Source organism: Salmo salar, chromosome ssa06 (genome assembly GCF_905237065.1).
Source record: "Salmo salar chromosome ssa06, Ssal_v3.1, whole genome shotgun sequence".
Classification (NCBI taxonomy): Eukaryota; Metazoa; Chordata; class Actinopteri; order Salmoniformes; family Salmonidae; genus Salmo; species Salmo salar.
This window is the reverse complement of record NC_059447.1, coordinates 27,241,006-27,264,105: the sequence shown is the minus strand read 5'-3', so window position 1 is coordinate 27,264,105 and position 23,100 is coordinate 27,241,006. Positions and strand designations below refer to the sequence as shown.

General features: G+C 40.6%; 3 protein-coding genes across 23 annotated transcripts in view; 2 read left to right on the top strand and 1 right to left on the bottom strand.

Moving 5' to 3' along the window:
• The window catches only part of LOC106601595 (dynamin-2), a 47,746-nt gene extending 41,736 nt beyond the window's left edge, over positions 1–6,010 (top strand). For 18 of the 19 annotated variants that reach the window (XM_045720074.1, XM_045720075.1, XM_045720089.1 and 15 more), the window contains one exon: positions 77–2,897. In XM_045720074.1, the coding sequence (XP_045576030.1) occupies positions 77–146 (70 nt within the window). In that variant the 3' untranslated portion in view covers positions 147–2,897. Of the gene's footprint in view, positions 1–76; positions 2,898–3,586 lie in introns of those variants that run through there. The other variant, XM_045720081.1, reaches the window with a different exon arrangement.
• Positions 5,636–11,113, bottom strand: tmed1a (transmembrane p24 trafficking protein 1a). Of its 3 annotated transcripts, XM_014203233.2 has the most exons (5): positions 10,627–11,113; positions 7,690–7,787; positions 7,254–7,440; positions 6,774–7,024; positions 5,636–6,740 (listed from the first exon to the last, which is right to left on the bottom strand). In XM_014203233.2, the coding sequence occupies exons 1-4, from the start codon at positions 10,816–10,818 to the stop codon at positions 6,806–6,808; spliced, it is 696 nt and encodes a 231-aa protein (XP_014058708.1). In that variant the 5' UTR covers positions 10,819–11,113; the 3' UTR covers positions 5,636–6,740; positions 6,774–6,805. The 3 variants fall into 3 exon arrangements, with proteins under 3 accessions (XP_014058708.1, XP_014058707.1, XP_014058709.1); XM_014203232.2 differs by having other exon boundaries at positions 5,636–7,024; positions 10,627–11,105; XM_014203234.2 differs by having other exon boundaries at positions 5,636–7,024; positions 10,949–11,098.
• Positions 11,114–14,883: 3,770 nt separating this feature from the next.
• On the top strand, positions 14,884–22,122 carry tnfsf14 (TNF superfamily member 14). Its single transcript, XM_014203231.2, has 4 exons — positions 14,884–17,063; positions 18,452–18,485; positions 18,682–18,768; positions 18,966–22,122. The coding sequence occupies exons 1-4, from the start codon at positions 16,863–16,865 to the stop codon at positions 19,358–19,360; spliced, it is 717 nt and encodes a 238-aa protein (XP_014058706.1). The 5' UTR covers positions 14,884–16,862; the 3' UTR covers positions 19,361–22,122.
• The last annotated feature ends 978 nt before the right edge of the window (positions 22,123–23,100 follow it).

Sequence of the window (23,100 nt, the reverse complement as noted above, 5' to 3'; positions counted from 1 at the left end):
ATTACTCTCTCTCTCTCGCCTCTCCGTGAGCATATCTCACCTCCTGTTCTTGCTCTCTCTCTCTCTCTCCCTGCAGCCGAAGACCCCCTGGCGCTCCTCACCGGCCCACCATAATCCGCCCTGCCGAGCCCTCCCTGCTAGACTAGACTACCCAGTAGAACCAGCCAGGCTCACCTGTGTGTGTGTGTGTGTGTGTGTGTGTGTGTGTGTGTGTGTGTGTGTGTGTGTGTGTGTGTGTGTGTGTGTGTGTGTGTGTGTGTGTGTGTGTGTGTGTGTGTGTGTGTGTGTGTGTGTGTGTGTGTGTGTGTGTGTGTGTGTGTACTGAGGCCAGACGGGAGGGCTAGAGAGCAGGGGAGGAGGGGGCCCCTATACAGTATCTATGCACATTGATATATGCTATTTCAACCAGACTAATCTAATGTAGTCGACTCAAACTGTTCTCTGATATAAGCTGCTAACCCTCCCTTAGTCTCCTACACATGTGGGCTCTCTCTGGTCTCCACATTCTAAAGAAGCAAAGGAACCATAACCACTTGAATCTTCAGAATCAGAAGAGATAATTACACTGTTTTGGATATTGTACCATATGTATCAAAAGATTCATAAAGACTTAATCGCTCACCTTTGACCAGCAGGGTGCAGTCACGGCATCAGATGTGGATGGTTACATGGAAGTGACATGCCCCTAAGTGACCTATTTTCTGTGGTAACAGAATTGTTAATTTCCTCTCTGAAAATGTGGACTGCAGCATAGACTACAACCTTTCTAAACGTAAAAGGCTAGCTTCCCTCCCTCCCTCCATCTTTAGACGTGCCCTCACCTCGTGCTCTCCTACACCCTACACCTCTGTGTAATATACACAGACATCCTGTTCATTTTTTTTGTGGTTTTTCTAACTTGATTTCATACTGGAAAATAGTTATTGTTATTACGACTACGGTGGTGTTGATGAATACTTTCTTCTTGTTATTTTATTTGAGTGACTTGTCTGTTTTAATGCCCCCTGTATGTAGCTTTAAAACCAGTCTCATCACAGCAAAAGGAGGCAGAAAAAGACAATTTAGCAGTGCAGGGCTACACATCAAGCTGAGAGCAGCCTTATAAAATGTGCCCGTTATTATTGGAATGTCCTGCCACCGTTGAGGAAATGTCATCTATATTGACCACTTGAAGCACTTCTGTGTACATCCATACATCCAGTGGTAGTGTTGAGGTTGTCATTACTTTAAGACTATGCACAATAAACAGAGAGAGAGTTGTCAGCACTTTGAGATGATTTCTCCACGCATCCTTAAGTATAGAGTTATCCCAGCACCTTAAGTCAACCTCACTGAGGCCTTAACCAACCTCGGGTGTCCCATTCAGGACAAGGACAGGTAAAGGGGAGAGTACAGTAGGGTCTCCTGGAGGAGGGTGAGAGGGCGGGGAGGCAGGAAAGGGAAGGGGGCTATGTGGTTAGAGCTGGAGAGACACCGGTTTAGGACCGAAACTTCTTCCTGTCACAATTCAATGGTCATTTGTCTTTATGGACGAGAGACCCTCCCGGTGTCTTGGAAACACCGTTGTACATAGCTGATGGACAGTCTCAGTACAGACACACAGAGATGATGTCTCCCGTTTAAAAAAGAATGGATGGAGAATGATGTTTAATGGTGTTCATTGAAAACCAAACATTTTAATGTGTAGTAATCGTTATACTAATTGAAGCACTAACACACAGCCGTTATATTGACTTAGTTTGGGATGTAGGGAAACGTTGAGATTTGTAATCTCCAGATCGCATTAATTCATTATTTATAACCGTGGGCATTTGTCATGTATCGTTTTGATAGAAATTATGTCAGCTGTATACTGCACCTTCAGCCTACTACCCCCCTCTGGAAAGGGAGACTGAACATCTTTCTGGTAGTGAGTTCGACTACAGGGTTCTAGTTGGAATAACTGCTGCCACTGGGAGGGTTTAAATAGGAGTGAAGAGTGTCTCTTCACAGCTGGGATTCTGTACTGATGAATATCATTTGATTCCTCTGATGGTAATTTGATCATTGATTTTACTGGGTGAATTTTGGGGGTGGGATGGGGAGGAGTTTGGAGGGTGAGTGACAAATGGACTACATTGATGTTTTGATTGGGTGATAAATATTGAGGGTGAGCAGGGGGTGGGAGTTGAACTTTTGTTGCTCTTTCTGGTGTACATACACATCCTGCCTGGAGAACCTGTCCAAACTCTATAGAGCTCAGTCCAATACCTTGTACCCCTTCCAGAAATCCATTATGAGTAAATGTGCTACAGGTAGAGGGTGAATTTGGTAGGAACTGTCTAAAACCATATTCTCTGGGCAGAATGTGCTTTTCTTCCCATACATTTCCCTTCAGGTCTGTCTACAGTGACCGTGCTGCTAGTGGGTGTCTGACTCTGATCTCAGCTAACTCCAACTAAAGCCTCTGGGAAATGGAGTCTATCCATGCTCCAAAAGGTTTCAATCTCTTGACCAAGTATAGAACCCCTACTAGGAAGAGATTTGGCCTTACATTTATGCTGTCACTCTCTGATGTTGAAGAGTCTTAAGGGAATCGAAAACGTCCCGTTCTTATGAAAGTGTCCCTGTCACCTGATGGTACCGGTCACTGTAGCCTGTCCCCCTACACCCTGTCTCCTGATCTGTAAAGTGTAATATGTTGGTGACTGCCTTTTCTCCATAATGGATGCCCCCCCCCCAACTCTCCATGCTCTGTATCTTTCATATTGTGGGTGGGGGGGAACTGACCTGCATCAATCTTTCTTTAGTTTTTGCAAAGCCTTGTCAAGTGCCTCTAGTAATTTCCTGGGTTTGAATAAACAAATGAACCCATTTGGAACATGAGCGCTAAATAAAGAGGTGTTGTGTATAATAAAGAGACTGGTGGTTGGTGTCTACTTGTGTCTTGTGTGGTCCCCCCTCTCTCCTCTCTCTCATTGGTTGTCCTCACTCATGGTTCTCTCTCCTGGTATGCCTTCCTCTCTTCTTCCCCCTCCTTCACTGTGGATGTTGCTATGGTGTTTCTGTGCCAACAGGCTGCCTGCCTTTTGACTTGAGTTAAAAGTGGAATGAAAGTTGTGAAGGACAAGAATTCCTGGAATAATAACTTATTCATTCTCTTCTTTTTTCTTCCTTCCTGATGTTTCTCTGAATGCAAGGTGCACATACTCTACTATACAACTCAATACTCTGCTGTGGTGTTAGTAATAATAGTGGTGGTGGGTTGTAGAAGGCCTTTGGTGTACAAGTGTACTGTTTTTCAATTAAATGTTCAAGTTTATGGTCTTATCAACGTGATTTGATTTGTCTCTTGCTGCACATAGTAGAAAACAGGTAGCTATGGTAATAGTAGGAATCATCAGCTAAAGAAAGCAGGAAGTAGAAAATGTGATGGACACAAACTCAATTATAGGAAATTAATGTTCTTAGGTCTTCCCTTACAAAAAACTTTTCTCAAAAGGTCTGTTAGACCCCTCACAATCACCAAACTGTATTACGCATCAAAAATACTTGAATGGGAGAGAGTTATTAATGTTGGTCTGTCGTTATGATTGTCCCTGAACAGGCGGCCTGCTCCTGCTCGTCGTAACCAGTGGTGACCTTGCCCCAAAGCAGGATAGGATTGGAGATGCACTATCCACATACCAGCAAGAGAACCAGACCTGCGAAGAATTTCTGAACTTTGAACATATTAACCTTAAATATTCTTCAAAGAATAGGTTTCAGAACTGATTAAACTCTAAAAGCCATAACTTAGTTTCTAACATGAAATACAAGAGACAGCTTTTTCAATGGCAACTGTCAAACGTACTCGTTTTACAATAACTGACCGCATTTCAGGAAAATCAGCCTCTTTTAAAAGTGTATTTTTTTTCATAAAGTGAAATGAAATCTCATTGCATAAGCTGGAATAAAATACGGAGAGAACAGTCACGTGGTAAAGAAGACAACTTTACCCTCACTCACCATCTCATTAAAACTGTTAAAGGCCCAGTGCAGTCAAAAGTGTGATATCTTTATGCTTTATATATCGTTCCACACTGAGGTTGAAATTATACTGTGACAATTATGATAATGCACTTTTAGTGTAAGGGTGGTTTGAAAAAACGCCTGAAATATCAGCCTGTTATGGTGGGATGGAGTTTTATCCTGCCTGTTGTCATCACCAGGCTGTATATTAGTTAATCCACCAGTAAGAAAGAGACTTCCAAACCTTTCTGCCAATAACAGCTAGTTTTCAGTTTTCCCCTCCCCGCTCAGACCACTCCCAGACAGTCCTAGCAACATTCTTGGTTGACAAATTGCTCTTTCCTAAGAAGCTATTTTTGTTTTATTTTAAAATGTTTAAACTGAAAACAATCACAGTAAGGTACTTAATTGTTACCCAGAAATGATTTGATTTTGAGATAAAAACAGCTGCATTGAGCCTTTAATAGTTGGCACCTACCCAGACTGTTCTAGAAGTGTGGGGGGATGTATTCTGAAATTTCCAACCCCTCCAGGGGTTTTAGCGAGCTGTAGCCTTGCTGAATTCTGACACCACTCTCAGTACGGGTTCAACTTCTGTTCACTATTTCCATACTAAACAAACATTGAGAAAATTACATTATTTTTGTACTGATAAAATTGTTTGACTGTTCATGTGCCAAATTCATAATGAAATCCAGTGACTGTTTGTGTTAGCTATCTCCTGGGACACAACCTCTCCTCTTGGTTTTATGTACAGTGCAGTTTTAAAATATGGCCATTTCTCAACAGATTAGTGTCTGAATTCCTATTGAACACGTTTGTAGAACACTCCTATAAAAATGATTGAAGTGTAGAAGTTTGGTTTATTTAGATGATTGTGTGTAGGTGGAAGTGTAGATATGATTATTTGAGATCTCACTCATACTGCGTTGTTGTTCGATGCTATAGTTAATCATCTGAAGTGTCAGTTGGGGAACACCACATGGGATGATGACAGCCAGTAATAATATATGGTAGTGTATTGGGAGGGCCCCAAAAACCAAACGGTAAGGTGACTGGGTACTCCACTGCTGAGTGAGCACAGAAGCATACAAAGCTTTTAACAGCGAGGGTCATGTCATGTTCAGAAGAGCTTCAAACCATGTATATTCCAGTTCCAGTGGATGCCTTATGCAAGGGTCAGTCGGTAGAGCATTGTGCTTGCAACACCAAAGGTCGTAGGTTCGAATCCTGCTGGGACCACTCATACGTGAAATGTATGCACGGATGTCTGTAAATCACTTAGAATAAAAGCCTCTTCTATATATAGTCTTCCCTGTCGCTCAGTTGGTAGAGCATGGTGTTTGCAATGCCAGCATGGTGTGTGCAACGCCAGGGTTGTGGGTTTGATTCCCACTGGGGGCCAGTACAAAAAAAAAGAATGCATGAAATGGTATGAAATGTATGCATTCACTACTGTAAGTCGCTCTGGATAAGAGCGTCTGCTAAATGACTAAAATGTAAATGTAAAATGTATATGGCATATGCTGTATGTGATTTATACAGTTTATTTATACTGTAGTAAGGGTAATTGTATGAAGAAGGGCGTATACCGGTAATGTGATTATAATGTAGTACAGTGTCAATAATAGATCCAACTGATGAATTTTGCGATATGCCTTTAATCCAGTGCTGTTTTATGGTAGCCAATAAGATTGCCTTATTTTCTTTCTCTGCACACTTCTGACACTCAAATTTGCACTACTGTGCCTGCAATTGAAAGGAGTGGATCATTGAGATTTTATGGTTTTATAAATACAACCATTCATTTGAAAAAAAAGATTGGATCTTGTTTTGTGGTGTTGGAGGTGTATATAACAACTATGCTTGTGGTTGACTTTGCAACATTCTCCTGGCAGGAATCATTTTTTGAATGTCTCAACTCTTTGGCTTCGTCTCACCAGATCTCTGTCAAACACTATACATTTCAATAAAAATATAACATCTGTAATTCAATAAAACCATCCCATGAGAACAGTCATTGTTGCATGTAAGACTTCTTTCTCTTGCCTCGTAATTACCAGGCTGATAACCACTGCAGCTTTTAATGTAAGCTTGTGGGATCAGTGGCTTTGCAAGGCTACTCTTTCTCCAGAATTCATTTATTTCACAGTAGAATGGTTTTTTTTGGTGTGTGTTTATTTTGCTGTAGTTGTGTTATAACCATGTCATTAAATAAATGATATTTGTAAAGTCACTCTTAAGATCCCATGTTAAAAACATACAACCATATGATCTGTTATTGCATTGATTTGTTGTTTGATAGATTGACACTAAATTGTCAAAACATCATTATACAGTGTTTATGACTCACATACAAACATGCACTTTTCTGCCACTCAAAAGCTGAATCAAGCTCATCACACACAAACATTACTAAATCCTTACTAACAGTCCCTCATTTACCACACATCACTGTTGTCAATAGTCTATCTTCTTCAATCTCTGAGACCATTACTTTACAGTAGGTTCCTGTTAGTCCCAACACCCTTCTATGGCATCTTTGCGGAAGATATCACTGGGAAGGGGGTGGTGGAAGATACCCCGGGAAGGGTGTGGTGGAAGATACCACCGGGAAGGGTGTGGGGGTGGTGGAAGATACCACCGGGAAGGGTGTGGGGTTGGTGGAAGATACCATTGGGCCGTGTGTTGGTCTGCTGGAAGATATCACTGGGCATGATGTGGGGGTGGTGGAAGATACCACTGGGAAGGGTGTGAGTCTGCTGGAAGATACCACGGGGAAGAGTGTGGGGGTGGTGGAAGATACCACTGGACACTAGGGTTTGCAGACCCTCTTGTCGTCGAAGAGGCGTCGGAGGGTGTAGACCTGTGTGACGGCCACAGTCAGGATGACCAGGAGGCTCATGGAGGACCAGAAGGAGACCCTCCACAGGTTGTCCTCCAGTAGGTAGCGGTCCCGGGCCTCGAAGGCCCTCAGCATGGTCTGAAGCTGGCGGCTCCGCTCCAGGTGCCTGTGCACTGAGTCCATGGTCTCCTACAGGGAGAGGCAGGGAGAGAGACAGTGGGTAAGGTGGGAGAGGATAAGAGAGAACACAGGAATGTATAGAACATTGACAGCAGGAATGAGAGGAAAAACGTGAAACAGGAGAGACGAACAGGATGAAAAGACAAAATAACAAAAAAGGGGATGTGTAAAAATAGAGTGATAGAAAGACACCAGTCCCAGTGGCTGAGCGTTTAGGTGTTCCTCCTGTCCTTCTCACCCTAATGTCTTCCAGTTTGTACTCCACCATGCTCTCTGGCTCGGCCATGTCAGCCCACTCTTCATCGCCCCAGGCGACCCCAGGCTGGCCCTCCACAATCACCTCGAAGAACACCATCTTCTCAGAAAGCTTACTGAAGCTGTTGTCAAAACACAGCCGGTAGTCTCCGTCCTCTGTAGGCTCCACCCTGGGAGACAGACCAATGAGGAAGAACAGCATGATGTCAGAGAGGGTCAGAGCAAGTCAGACAGTATTCAGACTGTCATATAGAATAGTGTCCAACTTTACTGTCTGTAAGCCAGAGGAGGGAAAGGTGTCTTTTGCATCACCTTACAAAAACTTTCAATGACACACCATCGAGCATGGTGAGACCTTCATACCACTCCAGAGAAGTTAGAGGAGGTCAGGGTTGTGTTAGTAGGTTTTGCCCACTCACGTGTGGATGCCGTCAGATGTCCTGAACTCAGAGGCCAGCTTGTATCCGCTGGGGGAGATCAGGGTGAAGCCCACATCCAGGCCTGCACCTGCAATCACCTGGAACAGGAGGGAATGGATTAAATGATATTATAATCCAACTCAAAGTGTTCCTATGAGAATATCCAGTGTTACAGACAGACACTATAGACAGACTGAAATCCACCACGTCTCCACTTCCATACATACTGTAGACACATGAACAGTGTGCTGGTGAGATAGTCAGTGTTGTAGTGGTGCCTCGAGAAGTGATTTTACACTAATTTTGCCCATTTCCAAAATGGTCCGGCCGACGACGGAAAAGTGCCCTGTGTAAAAAATTGAATGACAAACAGTGACATACACTCTGAATGGCCTAAAATTATAAATCCCATAATGGTCTTTCACAGTCAGGCCAACCCAAGCTGTACTGTTCATAATGGTCTTTCACAGTCAGGCCAACCCAAGCTGTACTGTTCATAATGGTCTTTCACAGTCAGGCCAACCCAAGCTGTACTGTTCATAATGGTCTTTCACAGTCAGGCCAACCCAAGCTGTACCGTGCAAATAAATTAACAGGCCTACTATTGAAACAGATAAATTAGGCTGTCAACTGAGTCAGAAATTCAGTCAAGTTTTTACTTTTTTTTTGCTTACAAAGTCACACTTAACAGAACAACTGGTCTGGGATAAATAAATAAATACAACATTTGAGTGTAGTTACCTTTTAATTCAAGTGCACAAGCACCTAGCACTGTTGTTTGGTTAGCTGTGTTTCTGTAGCACATGATATGGAGTTTGCGAAACAAATTACCACTGGATTGATGCAGATAATCATGATGTCATTCTGCCAGGTAAGCATAGACTACTTTGTAGCTAGTTAACATTTCATTGATTAGGATTTTTGGAAAGCCTTTCCATCTATGCATTGTTATATTTTTCCTGATCCTTAATTGTTTGAAACCTGGACGTTTTACTTCATATGAGTCATGTCTTACTTTGCTTCAAAGTAGCCTAAAGCCAAAATCCCACCATAGAAATGTAGAGGCAATTACTTTATAAAGACTTCCTCATAAGCGTTCTCCTGTTCTATTGGTTTTCTATCAATTTTCTGTCATTTTCTAGCAGCCAAAGGCATTATCCTAGTCATATTAGCAACCTATGATAGCTGTTGCATCTTTAGATCTCCCTTCTTTCTACATTTCTATCAGATGTTTCCATCTCTGTCCATGAAATCGCTTTTTAGAACAGTGTTTTCATTCAAATGTCATTTTGGAACATTTGTGCATAGGTCTACCTCATAATAGTTTATCAACATTTTAAGCTAAAATTTCTGATCTGTTCCATCAGCCTTATTAACTGATATGGCGTATACCTCCACTACACTACTTTGATATGCATTGTGGGGATTAAGAAGTGAGTATACGCAATGCCAACTGAAAAATAAGTGGGTATACAGTGTATACCTGCGTATACCTCCCACTACAACAATGGATATAGTATTTGTTCCAAGTATTTGCACAGCTCATGGTTCATCCGGTCATTAGCAGTCTCAGATTTCCATATTCAAACTCTACAACACAGTAGATATGAGTTCAAATAGATCCACCAGGTCAGGACCAACCTACAGTAACTTCAGTTAAAGCTACAATCCAACAGCAAGGAGAGGCTAGCCAGTATACCCACTCCCCAGCACCTGCCTGTTTATGTCAAAGTAACACCACTCTCAGGCAGCAGAAACATAAGGAGGGAAACACAGCATGTTAGGCCATATAAACTAGGCCTCAGGCATGAGTCACTACCATTGCCAGTGTGGTGTCATTGTCTTGGTTGAGAGAGGGTAACAGACGGACAGACAGACAGGCAGAGACAGTCAGGCAGACAGACACACCACAGACTGCTGTATAAAAAGTCTCAATCCTCACAGTCCTTCAGCTTGCTCTCTCAAGCTGTCATCGCTCTCAGCCCTGTGCGTCTCAGCTGTTGCTGTGTGGATACCACAGTAAGCCTGCCAGGCTCCACACAGACCACACACACACACACACACACACACACACACACACACACACACAGAGTCCACAGAAATGTGTCACGGCTTGGCGGGTTGGGTGGCGAGGAACATGACATCCTATCACAGTCATGTGTCTGCCAGAGGGCCTTGGTACAGTGTGAGGATTGGGAACAGGGGTTTCCAGTATATAGAGTAGGCATTGATACCGTAGCATGATGAGTATCACTTCAACTTTAATCTGTGAAGGGCTTAACCTGTAGTGGTTTACACTTTATACTAGTCAACTGACTAACTCTGCAACCGTGTCTTCTAAATGACTAAAATGCTATATATAAATTGTAACAAGGTCGGGCCAGGGATGGTGCATCTTCATATTTAATATGCATTTTGCACCAAGTAGGCCTACACTTGGTGGTAAGCGCTCTCCTTCTCTTTACATGTCTAGAGGAGAAGAAGAAGCCACAGGCCTACTACAGCTACTATAGCTCAGAGGTTAGTTCGAGTATCTGGCCTTATGCTGACACAGTGGATCCCTTTGTAAACACTTCCCCTGCCTTGACCCTTCATGCCAACGCCAGCAGCTATTCAAGCTGGCTCTGTCTTATAGACTCCACCTGTATGGAAGGAAGATGCCTTATCTCATTATTTGCATCTGAGCAAAGTCCTTTGGCTGTAACAATAAAGCATCCAGTAACTGACTGACTAATACAACTTATAACATTGTTATAATAGAGGCACGAAATTGCACCACACACACACACACAGAGAGAGAGAGAGAGAGAGAGAGAGAGAGAGAGAGAGAGAGAGAGAGAGAGAGAGAGAGAGAGAGAGAGAGAGAGAGAGAATGACACAGAGAATGTCAGCTGTGTTTTCAATACCACAGAAAACAAAATTGTCCAAGCCTGCTACCTGGTATTCTACTTCCAGGCTTCCGTTGTTCGTAGCTGTTTGGTAGAAACATTCTGTTCTACCGGCAGAGAGTTGAAACGTGAATTCAGTATCTTGGCTTTGTCCCAAGCCTAAAGTGAAGTCCACAGATACAACGAAACAAGACAGCAAATAGAGTCTTACAGCAACGCTCAGATCAAACATGGAACCCATTTGTAGCCTAGAAGCGACTTTGGACTTCAGTAAACGTTACAATCACTGTTGACTCATCGGCAGCCATGAATGCTTGTTCTTGTAGTCTAGTAGCCTACTTCGCTTCACTCATACCGCATTGTATACGTACATTTTCCATAGACTGTCAGCGACCACGAGTTGTAGGCTATTTATTGCTTGTGATCAAAGTTAGTCATAGCCGAAATCAAGTCGCCTACTTCACCGAACAACTAGCTTCAGATCAGTTCTGACCACTGTGCGCGCAACTGAAAGTGAGTCGATTTTATGGCATCTCATCCAACAAGATAACCTATTATATCGAAGTTAGACTAGACCACTGGAAGAAAAAACTCTCACCCTGTAGCCCTATCTTTTACAATAACTTCTACAAAGTAGCGCGTATGATTGACTGGAAGGGTGTGCAATACCAATGTATAGCAGTGGTGTGAAGTACTTTAGTAAAAATACTTTAAAGGACTACTTAAGTCGTTTTTTTTGTATCTGTACTTTACTATTTATATTTTTGACAACTTTTACATTTACTTCACTACATTCCTAAAGAAAATAATGTCGTTTTACTCCATACATTTTCCATGACACCCAAAAGTGGTCTAATTTACACTCTTATCAAGAGAACATGCCTTGGTATCCCTACTGCCTCTGATCTGGCGGACTCACTAAACACATGCTTTGCTTGTAAATTATGTCTGAGTGTTGGAGCATGCCCCTGGCTATCCGTAAATTAAAAAAAAGAAAAGATCATTTATACTTTTACTTTTGATAATTAAGTATATTTTAGCAATGACATTTACTTTTGATACTTAAGTATATTTAAAACCAAATACTTAAAAACTTTTACGCAAGTAGTATTTTACTGGGTGACTCACTTTTACTTGAGTAACTTTCTAGTAAGGTATCTTTACTTTTACTAAAGTATGACAACTGGGTACTTTTTCCACCACTGCTTAATATAAGGATTTTGAAATGATTTATACTTTTACGTTTTTTTACTACTCAAGTAGTATTTTACTGGGAAACTTTCACTTTTACTTGAGTCATTGTCTATTAAGGTATTTTTTACTTTTACTCAAGTATGAGAATTTGGTACTTTTTCCACCACTGGGGTAATGTCAGTAACCTCCGGTAGCCGCTAGATTATGCTTGTAATAAACAGAGATGAATGGTTTATCTTTTGAATGGTAATTTACCCTGTTGTGGATAGGGGGCAGTATTTTCACGGCCGGGTGAAAAAAACGAGAATATGCATATAGTTAGTAGATTTGGGTAGAAAACACTCTAAAGTTTCTAAAACTGTTTGAATGGTGTCTGTGAGTATAACAGAACTCATATGGCAGGCAAAAACCTGAGAAGATTCCAAGCAGGAAGTGGCTTGTCTGCGAATTTGTAGTCCTTCTGTTGCATCTCTATCGAAATTACAGTATCTGAGCTGTTACGTGACACTTTCTAAGGTTTCCATTGGCTCTCTAAAGCCTTCAGAAACCGGAATGAGGCGTCTCCTGTCTCTGAGCAGATAACAGGAGCACAGTTTTTCAGTGGACTGCCTGGTGGCTAAGAGATTGGAGATGCGCGTTCACGAGATCACGCCATTTTTTATTTTCCTCTTTGAATGAATACAACATTGTCCGGTTGGAATATTATCGCTATTTTACGAGAAAAATAGCATAAAACTTGATTTTAAACAGCGTTTGACATGCTTCTAAGTACGGTAATGGAACATTTAGATTTTTTTTGTCTGGAAATGCACTCGCGCGTTACCCTTTGGATAGTGACCTGAACGCACGAACAAAACGGAGGTATTTGGACATAACTATGGATTATTTGGAACAAAAACAACATTTGTTGTGGAAGTAGCAGTCCTGGAGTGCATTCTGACGAAGAACAGCAAAGGTAATACAATTTTTCTAATAGTAATTCTGAGTTTAGGTTGTCCCAAACTTGGTGGGTGTCAAATTAGCTAGCCGTGATGGCCGAGCTATGTACTCAGAATATTGCAAAATGTGCTTTCGCCGAAAAGCTATTTTAAAATCGGACATAGCGATTGCATAAAGGAGATCTGTATCTATAATTCTTAAAATAATTGTTATGTATTTTGTCAACGTTTATGATGAGTAATTTAGTAAATTCACCGGAAGTTTTGGGTGGGAACATCACATGCTAATGTAAAAAGCTGTTTTTTGATATAAATATGAACTTGATTGAACAAAACATGCATGTATTGTATAACATAATGTCCTAGGAGTGTCATCTGATGAAGATCATCAAAGGTTAGTGCTGCATTTAGCTGTGTTTTGGGTTTTTGTGACATATATGCTTGCTTTGAAAATGGCTGTCTGATTATTTTTGGCTGGGTACTCTCCTAACATAATCTAATGTTTTCTTTCGCTGTAAAGCCTTTTTGAAATCGGACAATGTGGTTGGATTAACGAGAGTCTTATCTTTCAAATGGTGTAAAATAGTCATATGTTTGAGAAATTGAAGTTATAGCATACTTTCAAAAGTACTGTCAGACTGATTTGTAAGACTGTCATAGCCCCATTTAAAACCTCTCTGGGGTAGGGGGCAGTATTTTGACATCCGGATGAAAAGCGTGCCCAAAGTAAACTGCCTGTTACGCAGGCCCAAAAGCTATGATATCCATATAATTGACAGATTTGGATAGAAAACACTCTAAAGTTTCTAAAACTGTTAAAATAATGTCTGTGAGTATAACATAACTGATTTGGCAGGCGAAACCCAGAGGACAAACCATCCAAGGGGGAAAAAAATTGTGGGCATAGGATTTTCCAATGGGTTTCTATGGGATACCCTTATTATTAGGAACCTGGTTGCAGTTCCTATGGCTTCCACTAGATGTCAACAGTCTTTAGAAATTGTTCTATGTTTTTCTTTTGAGAAATGAAGAAGTAGTCCTATTCATTGTAAGTGTCACTCCAGGTGGACTCTACTGTTTTGGTGCGCGTAAACAGGAGCGCGCTCCACGTTGTTTTTATCTGGTATTAGAAACAGTTTATTCCGTCTTAAATTTGATCGATTATTTACGTTTTAGGGTACCTGAGGTTGGATTAGGAATGTTGTTTGAAATGTTTGGACCAAGTTAATAGGTAACTTATTAGATACTTTGTAGGCATGTTGGGCGAGTTGAAACCGGTGTATTTCTGAATCAAACACGCCAAATAAATGGACATTTTTGGGACATAAAGAAGGACATTATCGAACAAAAGGACCATTTGTGACGTTTCTGGGACATTTTGGAGTGCCAACAGAAGAAGATCTTCAAAGGTATGGCATTAATTATATCGCTTTTTCAGACTTTTATGGCGCACCTGCCTGTTTGAAATATATTTTTCATGGTTTTGTATGCGGGGCGCTGTCCTCAGATAATTGCATGGTTTGCTTTTTTGAAATCTGACACAGCAGCTGGATTAACAAGAAGTTAAGCTTTATTTTGATGTATAACACATATATTTTCAAGAATGTTAAATATTTGAATTGAGTATTTTAGAATTTCAAGCTCTGCAATTTCACCAGATTTTGGCCAGGTGGGACACTACCGTCCCACGTACCCTAGAGAGGTTAAAAAAAGTAAACATTGGCTTTTGATTATATCACCCTTTTTTTACATGGTGGGGTCACAGGTTTTTTTTTTATATAAAAAAAGTTGGGGAACCCCTGCCCTAACCTAACCCTGATCCTAATTTTAACTCTAACCCTAACCTTAACCCCAAAACATAACCTTAATCCTAACCCTAAACCTAAACCTAGCTCCTAACCCAAACCGTATCTCCTACACCTAATTCTAACATCAACCCCAAATAAACCCCTTAGAAATAGCATTTGACCTTGTGGGGACTAACAAAATGACCCCAGTTGGTCAAATGTTTGTTTGTTTACTATTCTATTCTGGTCCCCACAAGTACAGTTAAACGCGTACACACACACACACACACACACACACACACACACACACACACACACACACACACACACACACACACACACACACACACACACACACACACACACACACACACACACACACGCGCACACACGCACACACGCACAAATGCACACACGCACACACGCACACATGCACACACAGAGATGAACACATCCAGTAAGCACTGACTGACGTAGGATGTCCATGGATGTTGAAAATTTGGTGAAATTTGGTCAGTCCATCTTGGTCTTGATTTCAACATCAACAGAAGTTCATTTCCAGACCGGCCTTGATTTGGCCCTAAAATAAACGTATATAATTGGTTCAGATTTGGTCCGCTCTGGACCACCCTTGATTTGGCCCAAACATGGACATCTATGATTTCTTAAGATTTGGTCAGCTCTGGGCGGGCCTATGTTTGGTTCAGATTTCGTCCTGTCTGGACTAACCACATTTTTATCAATGTCCGTAAAATACGTATTTTCGATGTCTGTAAAATACGTTTTCAACTTTCACTTAGAACTGAAAATGAACGTGACTTCAACGTCCGTAATTATGTCTTTTCAACTTCTTTCCAACATCATTTTGCTCACTGGACACTCATTTCATACAGTTTTTTTTGGCCAGAATTGTCCACTCAGTAACAATTTCCACAGTATTCCAAGGAGTCCTGGATTCCATAGAATCAATAAAAACATACACATCACATAAAAGTTGTCTAGATCATAACACACATACACAATAGCATACACAGCATACCCAGTAGTAAACATACAAAAATATGTACACACATACAGCATATGTCGTGTACATACCATTTTTAAGGAGAACTTGTTGTACGTTTTAGTTATATCACATACAGAATGTTTTTTTAGATGTGTACATTATGGTCAGAGAGGCTGTGGGTGGTGCTATTACCAAGGGAAAGCTTTACATTGTTATTGCAATGTGCTCTTGTTAGTTTTGGATGAGGTTTACTGTTTGCCACTGATCTAAGATCAGATTTGTACTGCCCCAGCCTGATAGCTAAGGGGGTTTGGAAAGGGTGTTGATCCTACATCTGAATATGATTATGAATATATGATTAGTTGTAGATTCTTTTCTCTAGTGGGTAATTGAAAAGTTAAAGAGTTGAAAATTACTTTTAGAACACACCTTAGAGAGCATGCTGAAGCTAAATATGGACACTCCTGCTGTGTACCTTTTATCCACTTCCTGACAAAGTAAACCCCAAACCATCTACAAGTGGCAAGCAGAGACGCATTTTTCCAGTCTTTGGTATGACTTGACCGGGGATCGAACTCCCAACCTTTCAATGTCATGGCGGGCAAAGAATGATCTTGACAAAGCATGTGGTAAAAAAAATGACCATGAAAAGTCTTAACAACACAAGAATAACAATACAATGAAGCGTATGTTTTTTTTTTTTTTTACTAGAAGCTGCGCTGTAAAGGTACATGAATATATTGGTCTTATCATGATTTTATTGTTTTTGCTGGTAGAGTAGACAGCAGACCACTCTCTACCAGATCAGATACTCAGCATGAGAGTGGCTGAGAGTAAGTGAGAGGAAGTGTGAACAGAGAGACAAATGATTGCGAAACTCCATGTATGCTGTAGTAGGCTAGAGTAGGAGGGTGTATGTAGTGTAGTGGGGAGGTGATCATACTCAGTGCATGGCCACTCTTTAAGATGCTCTTTTGCATTTGCCTCGCTCGATCTGACTGATTGAAACTTAACACCAGTAACTGTTCTCTCTCTGTCAAGATTTATTTTGGTTAAGACACATTTTGCTTTCTGTGACTGCTCTTTGGGGAGGTGGTCGTTTCTGTGAAGGATTTCCACATTTCTCTTATCTGGAAGTTTTCTTCCACTACTGTGTGTCTTGTCTTGTCTGCTGACAAGACGACCTGAGGAGTCATACTGTACAACCCACACTAGTGCTTGGTCTTGCTCTGGGAAAAAATCTCTCTGTGTCTCTCGTTGTGTGCCGGGACCCCTGGGGCGTGGACCTCGCTCGGATACTACTTGACTTCCTCTTGGAGGATCCTTTTTCAGTTCCTTATAATCTCTGATCGGAGAGATCATGGCTGAGGGTGGTGTCCCGTACCCCTCCGTGTTCATGGTGGATAGCCATGCAGCCTACCCACCGCTGCCCCCCAAACCGAGACCTCCTGGTCGGGGTGGTGCGGCCCAAAGCCTGCTGTTCTTGCTGGTTGGTCTGGCTTTGTGTGGCTTGGCCATAGAGGCCTGCTTCATCTACCACCTCTACTCCAAACAGGGATCTGTGAGTATTATCACCATGAGGTGGCTGTCTACCCGTCTGCATCTCTGTTCCGTCTCCCTCAACACCTGAGAGTCTCTCTTCACACATCTCTCTCTCTCACACTACATAAATCTAGTAACAACTATGTATTCTTTCTACTGTGTTCTTTCATCTCTCACTGTTTTATTTTCCCCAATCTCTGTCTTGCGCTCAACCCCACAACGTGTACACTATTCTCAGAAACATCTTTCTTTCATTCCAAAATGAAAGTGAATACATTTTCGGTGTCGTTAGTTGATGTGTTCTTTCTCTCTCTCAAAAAGAATGTACAATCCATTTGCATCATCATATGGGAAATAATTACTTGATTTGATTTACTTCATAGTCGCAGTCGACAAGACTGAAATTAGGCAGAATGCACAGTTACATTAAGACAATACTTTAAAAACCCAACATACTACATTAAATTAATAAATTATTATTTAATAAGTCACATTTGGTTATCCAATTTTAATGTATTTTGTACAATGTAGTAATTTACTGTTGGCTTTTTGCATTTGTTCCTTTACTCCATTTTATTATGGCATTATCCTGGTTGAAAATAGAGTAATGTGTGGTGATTTGTCACTTGAAATATTGGAACCATGCTACAATTGGTTGTTTTGTTAGACTCTAATTGTGAAATAATTTTCCAAGTCGATAGGGAACAGAATCAAATATTAACTTCCGAGTTACCAGTGCATTATTCACCATGATATAGCTTTTTTGTCATGTCAATTTTGCTTTACGTACAAACAGGTCTCATGACCACATAGTCAAGTTCTGTCATGGTCAGCAGTTTCTGTCCAAAGTTTGAGTTGGGATTCCCCTTGATATACGCATTAAACAGTTTTATTCATTCTTGTACATTTGGCAACAGTTGAGATGGAGAAGTATCTCAGAATTGGGCATCATTTCGGAGAATATGAATGTTCCGTGACGTACCTTGCTGGAGCAGGGGCCAGCATTCCGTGTTCCATAGAAATGGTTCGTTGGTCAGGTGTTTGTGGTTATGTTGAGCTTCATGTGACATCATTTCCCCTGACCCAATCTGGTGGCAAGGGTGCGGTGGTTTATTGGAAGAGGATAGAGCTAACCTAGTCTCGCTGCATGCACATGTACTGACAGGGGAAGACAAGGGGTGGGGTGGTCTGGGATGGGATGGGTGATCTACTTTGCTTAATTAACAGAAACCATAAGCTGTTCTGTTTATCTTTCCTGCGTATCATCTAATAAAATGTAAAGGTCACATTGGTGAAGGCCCAAAGAACCACTTAAATAGGAACAAATGAACATTCTCACACATGCCTGTACTGTATTACCACAAACCTCTCTGTTCACTATGATGATATCTCTATTCTCAATTGCAGGCGGTGTCAGGGTCAGCTGGTATGAGTATCCAAGGTATGTCCCAGACCGTATCTTCTTCTCTTGTTCAAACACTGTGACAAAATGACAAGGGACTCATCTTTGGTAGAAAAATACACTGTATATATTGTATCCCGACTGAGTATTTTGTACACATTTGATAAATGCATTTCTGAATCATTCACTTTCTAAAATGCACATCACATCAACATGAACTTTGTTCCCAAAACAGACCAAGAGGACATTCCGAAGGAGGTGCCCCCAACTTCAAGACCAAACCCGATTGTGTTGCCTTCAAAACCTGTTGCACATCTGACAGGTAAGACCATTATCACCAGGCCATTGCAACTACACACAACCCTTTATATGAATATTTGGTCATGACAGAAGAGGGTGAAATAGAAGTATGTAGTAGTCATCAGATAGTATGCTGTTTGAAATAGTACATGAAGATAAATTAAAATGAGCTCTTACGACAGAACTTTTCCCACATATTGTCCTGTATTTGTTCTCCAGCTGGACCTCAAGCACCCCATGGAGATGGAGTCATGGTATGGGATATGCAGACAGAACCGCTCCTCCATGAAATGGAGTATAAAGATGGCAAGCTTGTCATCCAGAAGGAAGGCTACTACTACGTCTACTCTAAGATCTTCTTCAGTGAGGTCGATGTTGCATTCACACACTCGGTCTGCAGAACTACTCCACGGTACCTTAGGAAGGACATTGAACTCCTTAAGTCCAGGAGATATTACCCCAAGTCTGGGAAAATGATATCCTCATCAAACAGCTACCTGGGAGGGGTGTTCCACTTCTTTAAAGATGACTCCATCTTTGTCAAAGTGAAAAATGTCACTCAAGTTCGGATACACTCTTCCACAGAGAACGTGTTTGGTATCTATATGATATAATAAGCCTGGGGTTGATGATGAAGATACTTTTTTTTAGATAGCTGGCTGATTATCATTGGTTTAAGGAATAATAATACTGTAGGCTAATTTACATGTAATATTGCTACGCAGGGCCTTCCCCCTTCCCGGCACACCATCATTTTCTTTAAACAAATCCTTGCATCAAGATGCAATTCGATGCGTGGAAAATTGACTGTTGAAGAAAATCCCCTTTATAATAAAGCCATAATAACATTTGCCATGTGCCATACACTAGGCTACAGTTGAGCAGAGGGGTTTTTAGGATTTCCTCACATGGGGATTGTTTTTAGCAGGGTCGTAAAAGAATCCGCCTTTTAAAAAACGCATTTCATGCAGTTTTACGTCATTTACATGACCTAAAGACATTAGTTGAATCTTTTTATTACCACACAACTGACTGAAATGACTGGCTACTCTGACACTGACAAACTGAGATCAATCTGGTCTTGAATTCAAACAAACAATAGCCCAGGCCAATGAAGCGACACACGGATTGTACAATATTAGGAGGCAATATATATACAGTATATACTGTATATCATAGGTTACAGTAGGTTACTAAATAAAATGTTGAGTGGCACACTGATTCAGCTAATGATGAAGATGAAGCCATAGGCTTCTCACGGTGAGGGCTGATGCGCTAGTTGTGGCAATAGCCTATCTCAAGATGAGCTACTTTGAAAAACAGTGCTGCTGTTAGCTAAAAATTGGGAGTTGTTAAGACATTTTTTTTATTGGTTCTATAGACAGATTAGTCTTCTCTTTTCACCAGTAAGCATTTGCTTTCCAAACTGTGCGTTCTTCCCACAATTTTATTTTGAAATCTGAAAACTGACAGCTGCTTCCCAACCATAGAAATACAATCCATAGATGACAGTTCCCATTCAAGTCAGAACTGGCATCCATTGCTGGTGTACCCATGAGTTTAACAGTAAAATTGCCAGGGTAAGAGGTTACAAATCACTTCAATGGAGTATATATCTATGGCCAAAAAGCAACAAGCTGTAGCCTATTTGGGGCGCATGACCTTCCTGACTGTAGGCATACCAGTAACTGCCAAAGTAAAGGAAACACATGAGTAAACAAGGGATACAAGGGATACAGTATGTTATGGTGTGGGGTGCATTTTCCTGGCATGGTTTAGAGCCACATGTATAATCTATGCCAAGGAGCATTGAAGCTGTTCTGGCAGCTCATGGTGGCGCAGCTCCCTTTTAAGACACTTTTTGTTGGTGTTTCCTTAATTTTGGAAGATATCTGTATGCGCTTGTGATAAAACTTAATTCACAGTTATTTCTTTATAAATGATTTATCCTCTGCGGCTAAATTATGCTCTCTGGTGTATTTTGAACATTGAGAGCGGGCGCCTGTGGTTGGATAAAAAATATATATATAAAATAAAAAGTATTATTATTTTTTGCCTCTTGGGCCCAGTCTTTGACTCACACAATTGACTAGTCCTATTTATTTATTATGCAGTTATTATTTATATTTTTTTATTAATCAATTACCCAATCAAGACAGGGGACCCCCTACCTCCTCTCCTCCCCCCACCTGATGATTAGCAGAGCGGCAGCAGCAGGCAGCAGCAGGCAGCAGCAGGCAGAAGCAGGCAGCAGCAGCTAGACTTATTGAGAGCAGGGTCCTGAGTCTTCCTGTGATTGGCGGTTGTAGTGAAAAAGTATAATCTATATTCTACGTATATAATATATACTACATATAATATATATATATATATATATATACAGTATATATTTCCTTAATAGTTAAACATTTATTTAAAAACAAAAAAATGAATTGCTGCCTCTTGGGCCCCCAATGGGCCTGGACGCAGATGTTTCAGCCCCGGTAAACCCCTGCATTAATCCGGCCCTGTTGCTAAGGTAAATCATAAAATCGGATAAATTATAATATATTGATTGATTTTGCTTATGTAGAATAAAACATTTTTTTTTATCAGTGTTGGTGGTGAAAGTGCTGAATATTCTGGAGTTAACATTATTAGGGATGTTTGTATTCACTCAGTGTTACTTCTCTTTTGTAAGTAGTGTTGTTGTTATTGATGGGGGTTTTGGTCAGGAGGTAACACATTATGTTGATAGTCCGCCCTCAAGAACAAGAACAAAAAAACTGTATGAATATTACCTCTGTATGCTAGGGTTCAATGCATATTTACAGACATCAGCTCTTTATACTCTTACTTGTTTGTTATATTGATCTGATTAAAAATAATATATCCATAATAGTATAAGGAAATACATAATATAGATAATGTAGAAAAATATTAAGATATTTAGATAATTCGAAATAGAGACAAGTAGATATATTCTACATTATTGAAACGATTTAAGAATACCTGATATTCAGGTAAATTGCATGTAAACCACTGCATAGTGTTCATGATAAGGTCAAATGTTAGACTATCTATTTCCCTCTTTGTATACCCTCCATAAAATGACCTAGTAATTAACTAATTTCAATACCCTCGACATGTATTTCACCTTTTGGGGTTTTATATTTATTTAGCATTTTATACAAATGTAAAGTAGTCATTGTCCTCCATATTCTGATAAACACGACTTATCAATTTCCATATATAGTGAGAAATAAAAAATAATATATTTTTTTTCTACTTCTTGGACGCCAACGCTATGCAAGCAGTAGGCTATAGCTGTAACACATGCTGTGTATTTTGTATATTCTATCCTGCAAATATTCAAATAAATAACGATTCTGTGTGAGCATTTTCTGTTACTTTAATTGATCCACAAAAGTATATGCATGCAGGAATGAAATCACAAACAGACATACAGAGTCATCATGTAACTAAAGGGCTTCTGTGCTGGAATTGAGTCTAGAGCGTGGCTTCAGTAGCAGCGGATGCTGCACCCACTCAGTTGCATTTTAGACAGTCAGCCTGCGACCACACGAGGTGAAAACCACTTCTCTTTTCACCGTCCCCCCATCCACACCAACCCCCTGCATTACAGTGAAGCATATAATCCCCCTTATACAGTGTCTTTGCATTTCTGCTCCATTTTACTGACATTTAGGAAAAATACCTCAGAGGTCTCAAATCAACGGTAATAGATAAGAGTAAGGTATGCGACCTGAGTATATGACAGTATATGACCTGTGTTCACATAGAGATTATTATCTTGTTTCCCTGACCTGATTAACTTGTTTACTGGTGACAGAGGTGATAAGACTGCACTGTGCAGGTTTTAGAGCAATGCTAACCACATTTGATCACAACTTTGATAATACTTCCCTACCAAAAGTATCTGACCTCATTGATTGAAAACACGTAACAAAATGCATTTCCAATGTCTTTCCTAACCGGCTCTGCATTTTGTATTGGATGTGTGTATTCTGTTTCCGTTCTGCAGGGCTCATTTGTAAAAGAGACCTGGATCTCAATATGAATCCCTGTTAAAATAAAGGTTAAATGAAAAATGTATACCATACAATCACATGCATTCACACTCACGTTATACAAATACTGTACCTACAGTACCAGTCAAAAGTTTGGACACACCTACTCATTCAAGGGTTTTTCTTAATTTTTTAAACTATTTTCTACATTGTAGAATAATAGTGAAGACATCAAAACTATGAAAAAACACACGGAATCATTTAGTGACCAAAAAAGTGTTAAACAAATCAATTTGAGATTCTTCACAGTAGCCACCCTTTGCCTTGATGACAGCTTTGCACAC

Coding starts and splice junctions, on each gene's coding strand:
- tmed1a (XM_014203233.2), bottom strand. CDS start 10,818: ATGGGTTCCATGTTTGATCTGAGCGTTGCTGTAAGACTCTATTTGCTG. Junction 7,788..10,626: donor GCCTGGAAGTAGAATACCAG/GTAGCAGGCTTG, acceptor CTCCTGTTCCAG/GTGATTGCAGGTGCAGGCCT. Junction 7,025..7,253: donor ACAAACTGGAAGACATTAGG/GTGAGAAGGACA, acceptor CTCTCCCTGTAG/GAGACCATGGACTCAGTGCA.
- tnfsf14 (XM_014203231.2), top strand. CDS start 16,863: ATGGCTGAGGGTGGTGTCCCGTACCCCTCCGTGTTCATGGTGGATAGC. Junction 17,064..18,451: donor TCTACTCCAAACAGGGATCT/GTGAGTATTATC, acceptor TCTCAATTGCAG/GCGGTGTCAGGGTCAGCTGG. Junction 18,769..18,965: donor ACCTGTTGCACATCTGACAG/GTAAGACCATTA, acceptor TTTGTTCTCCAG/CTGGACCTCAAGCACCCCAT.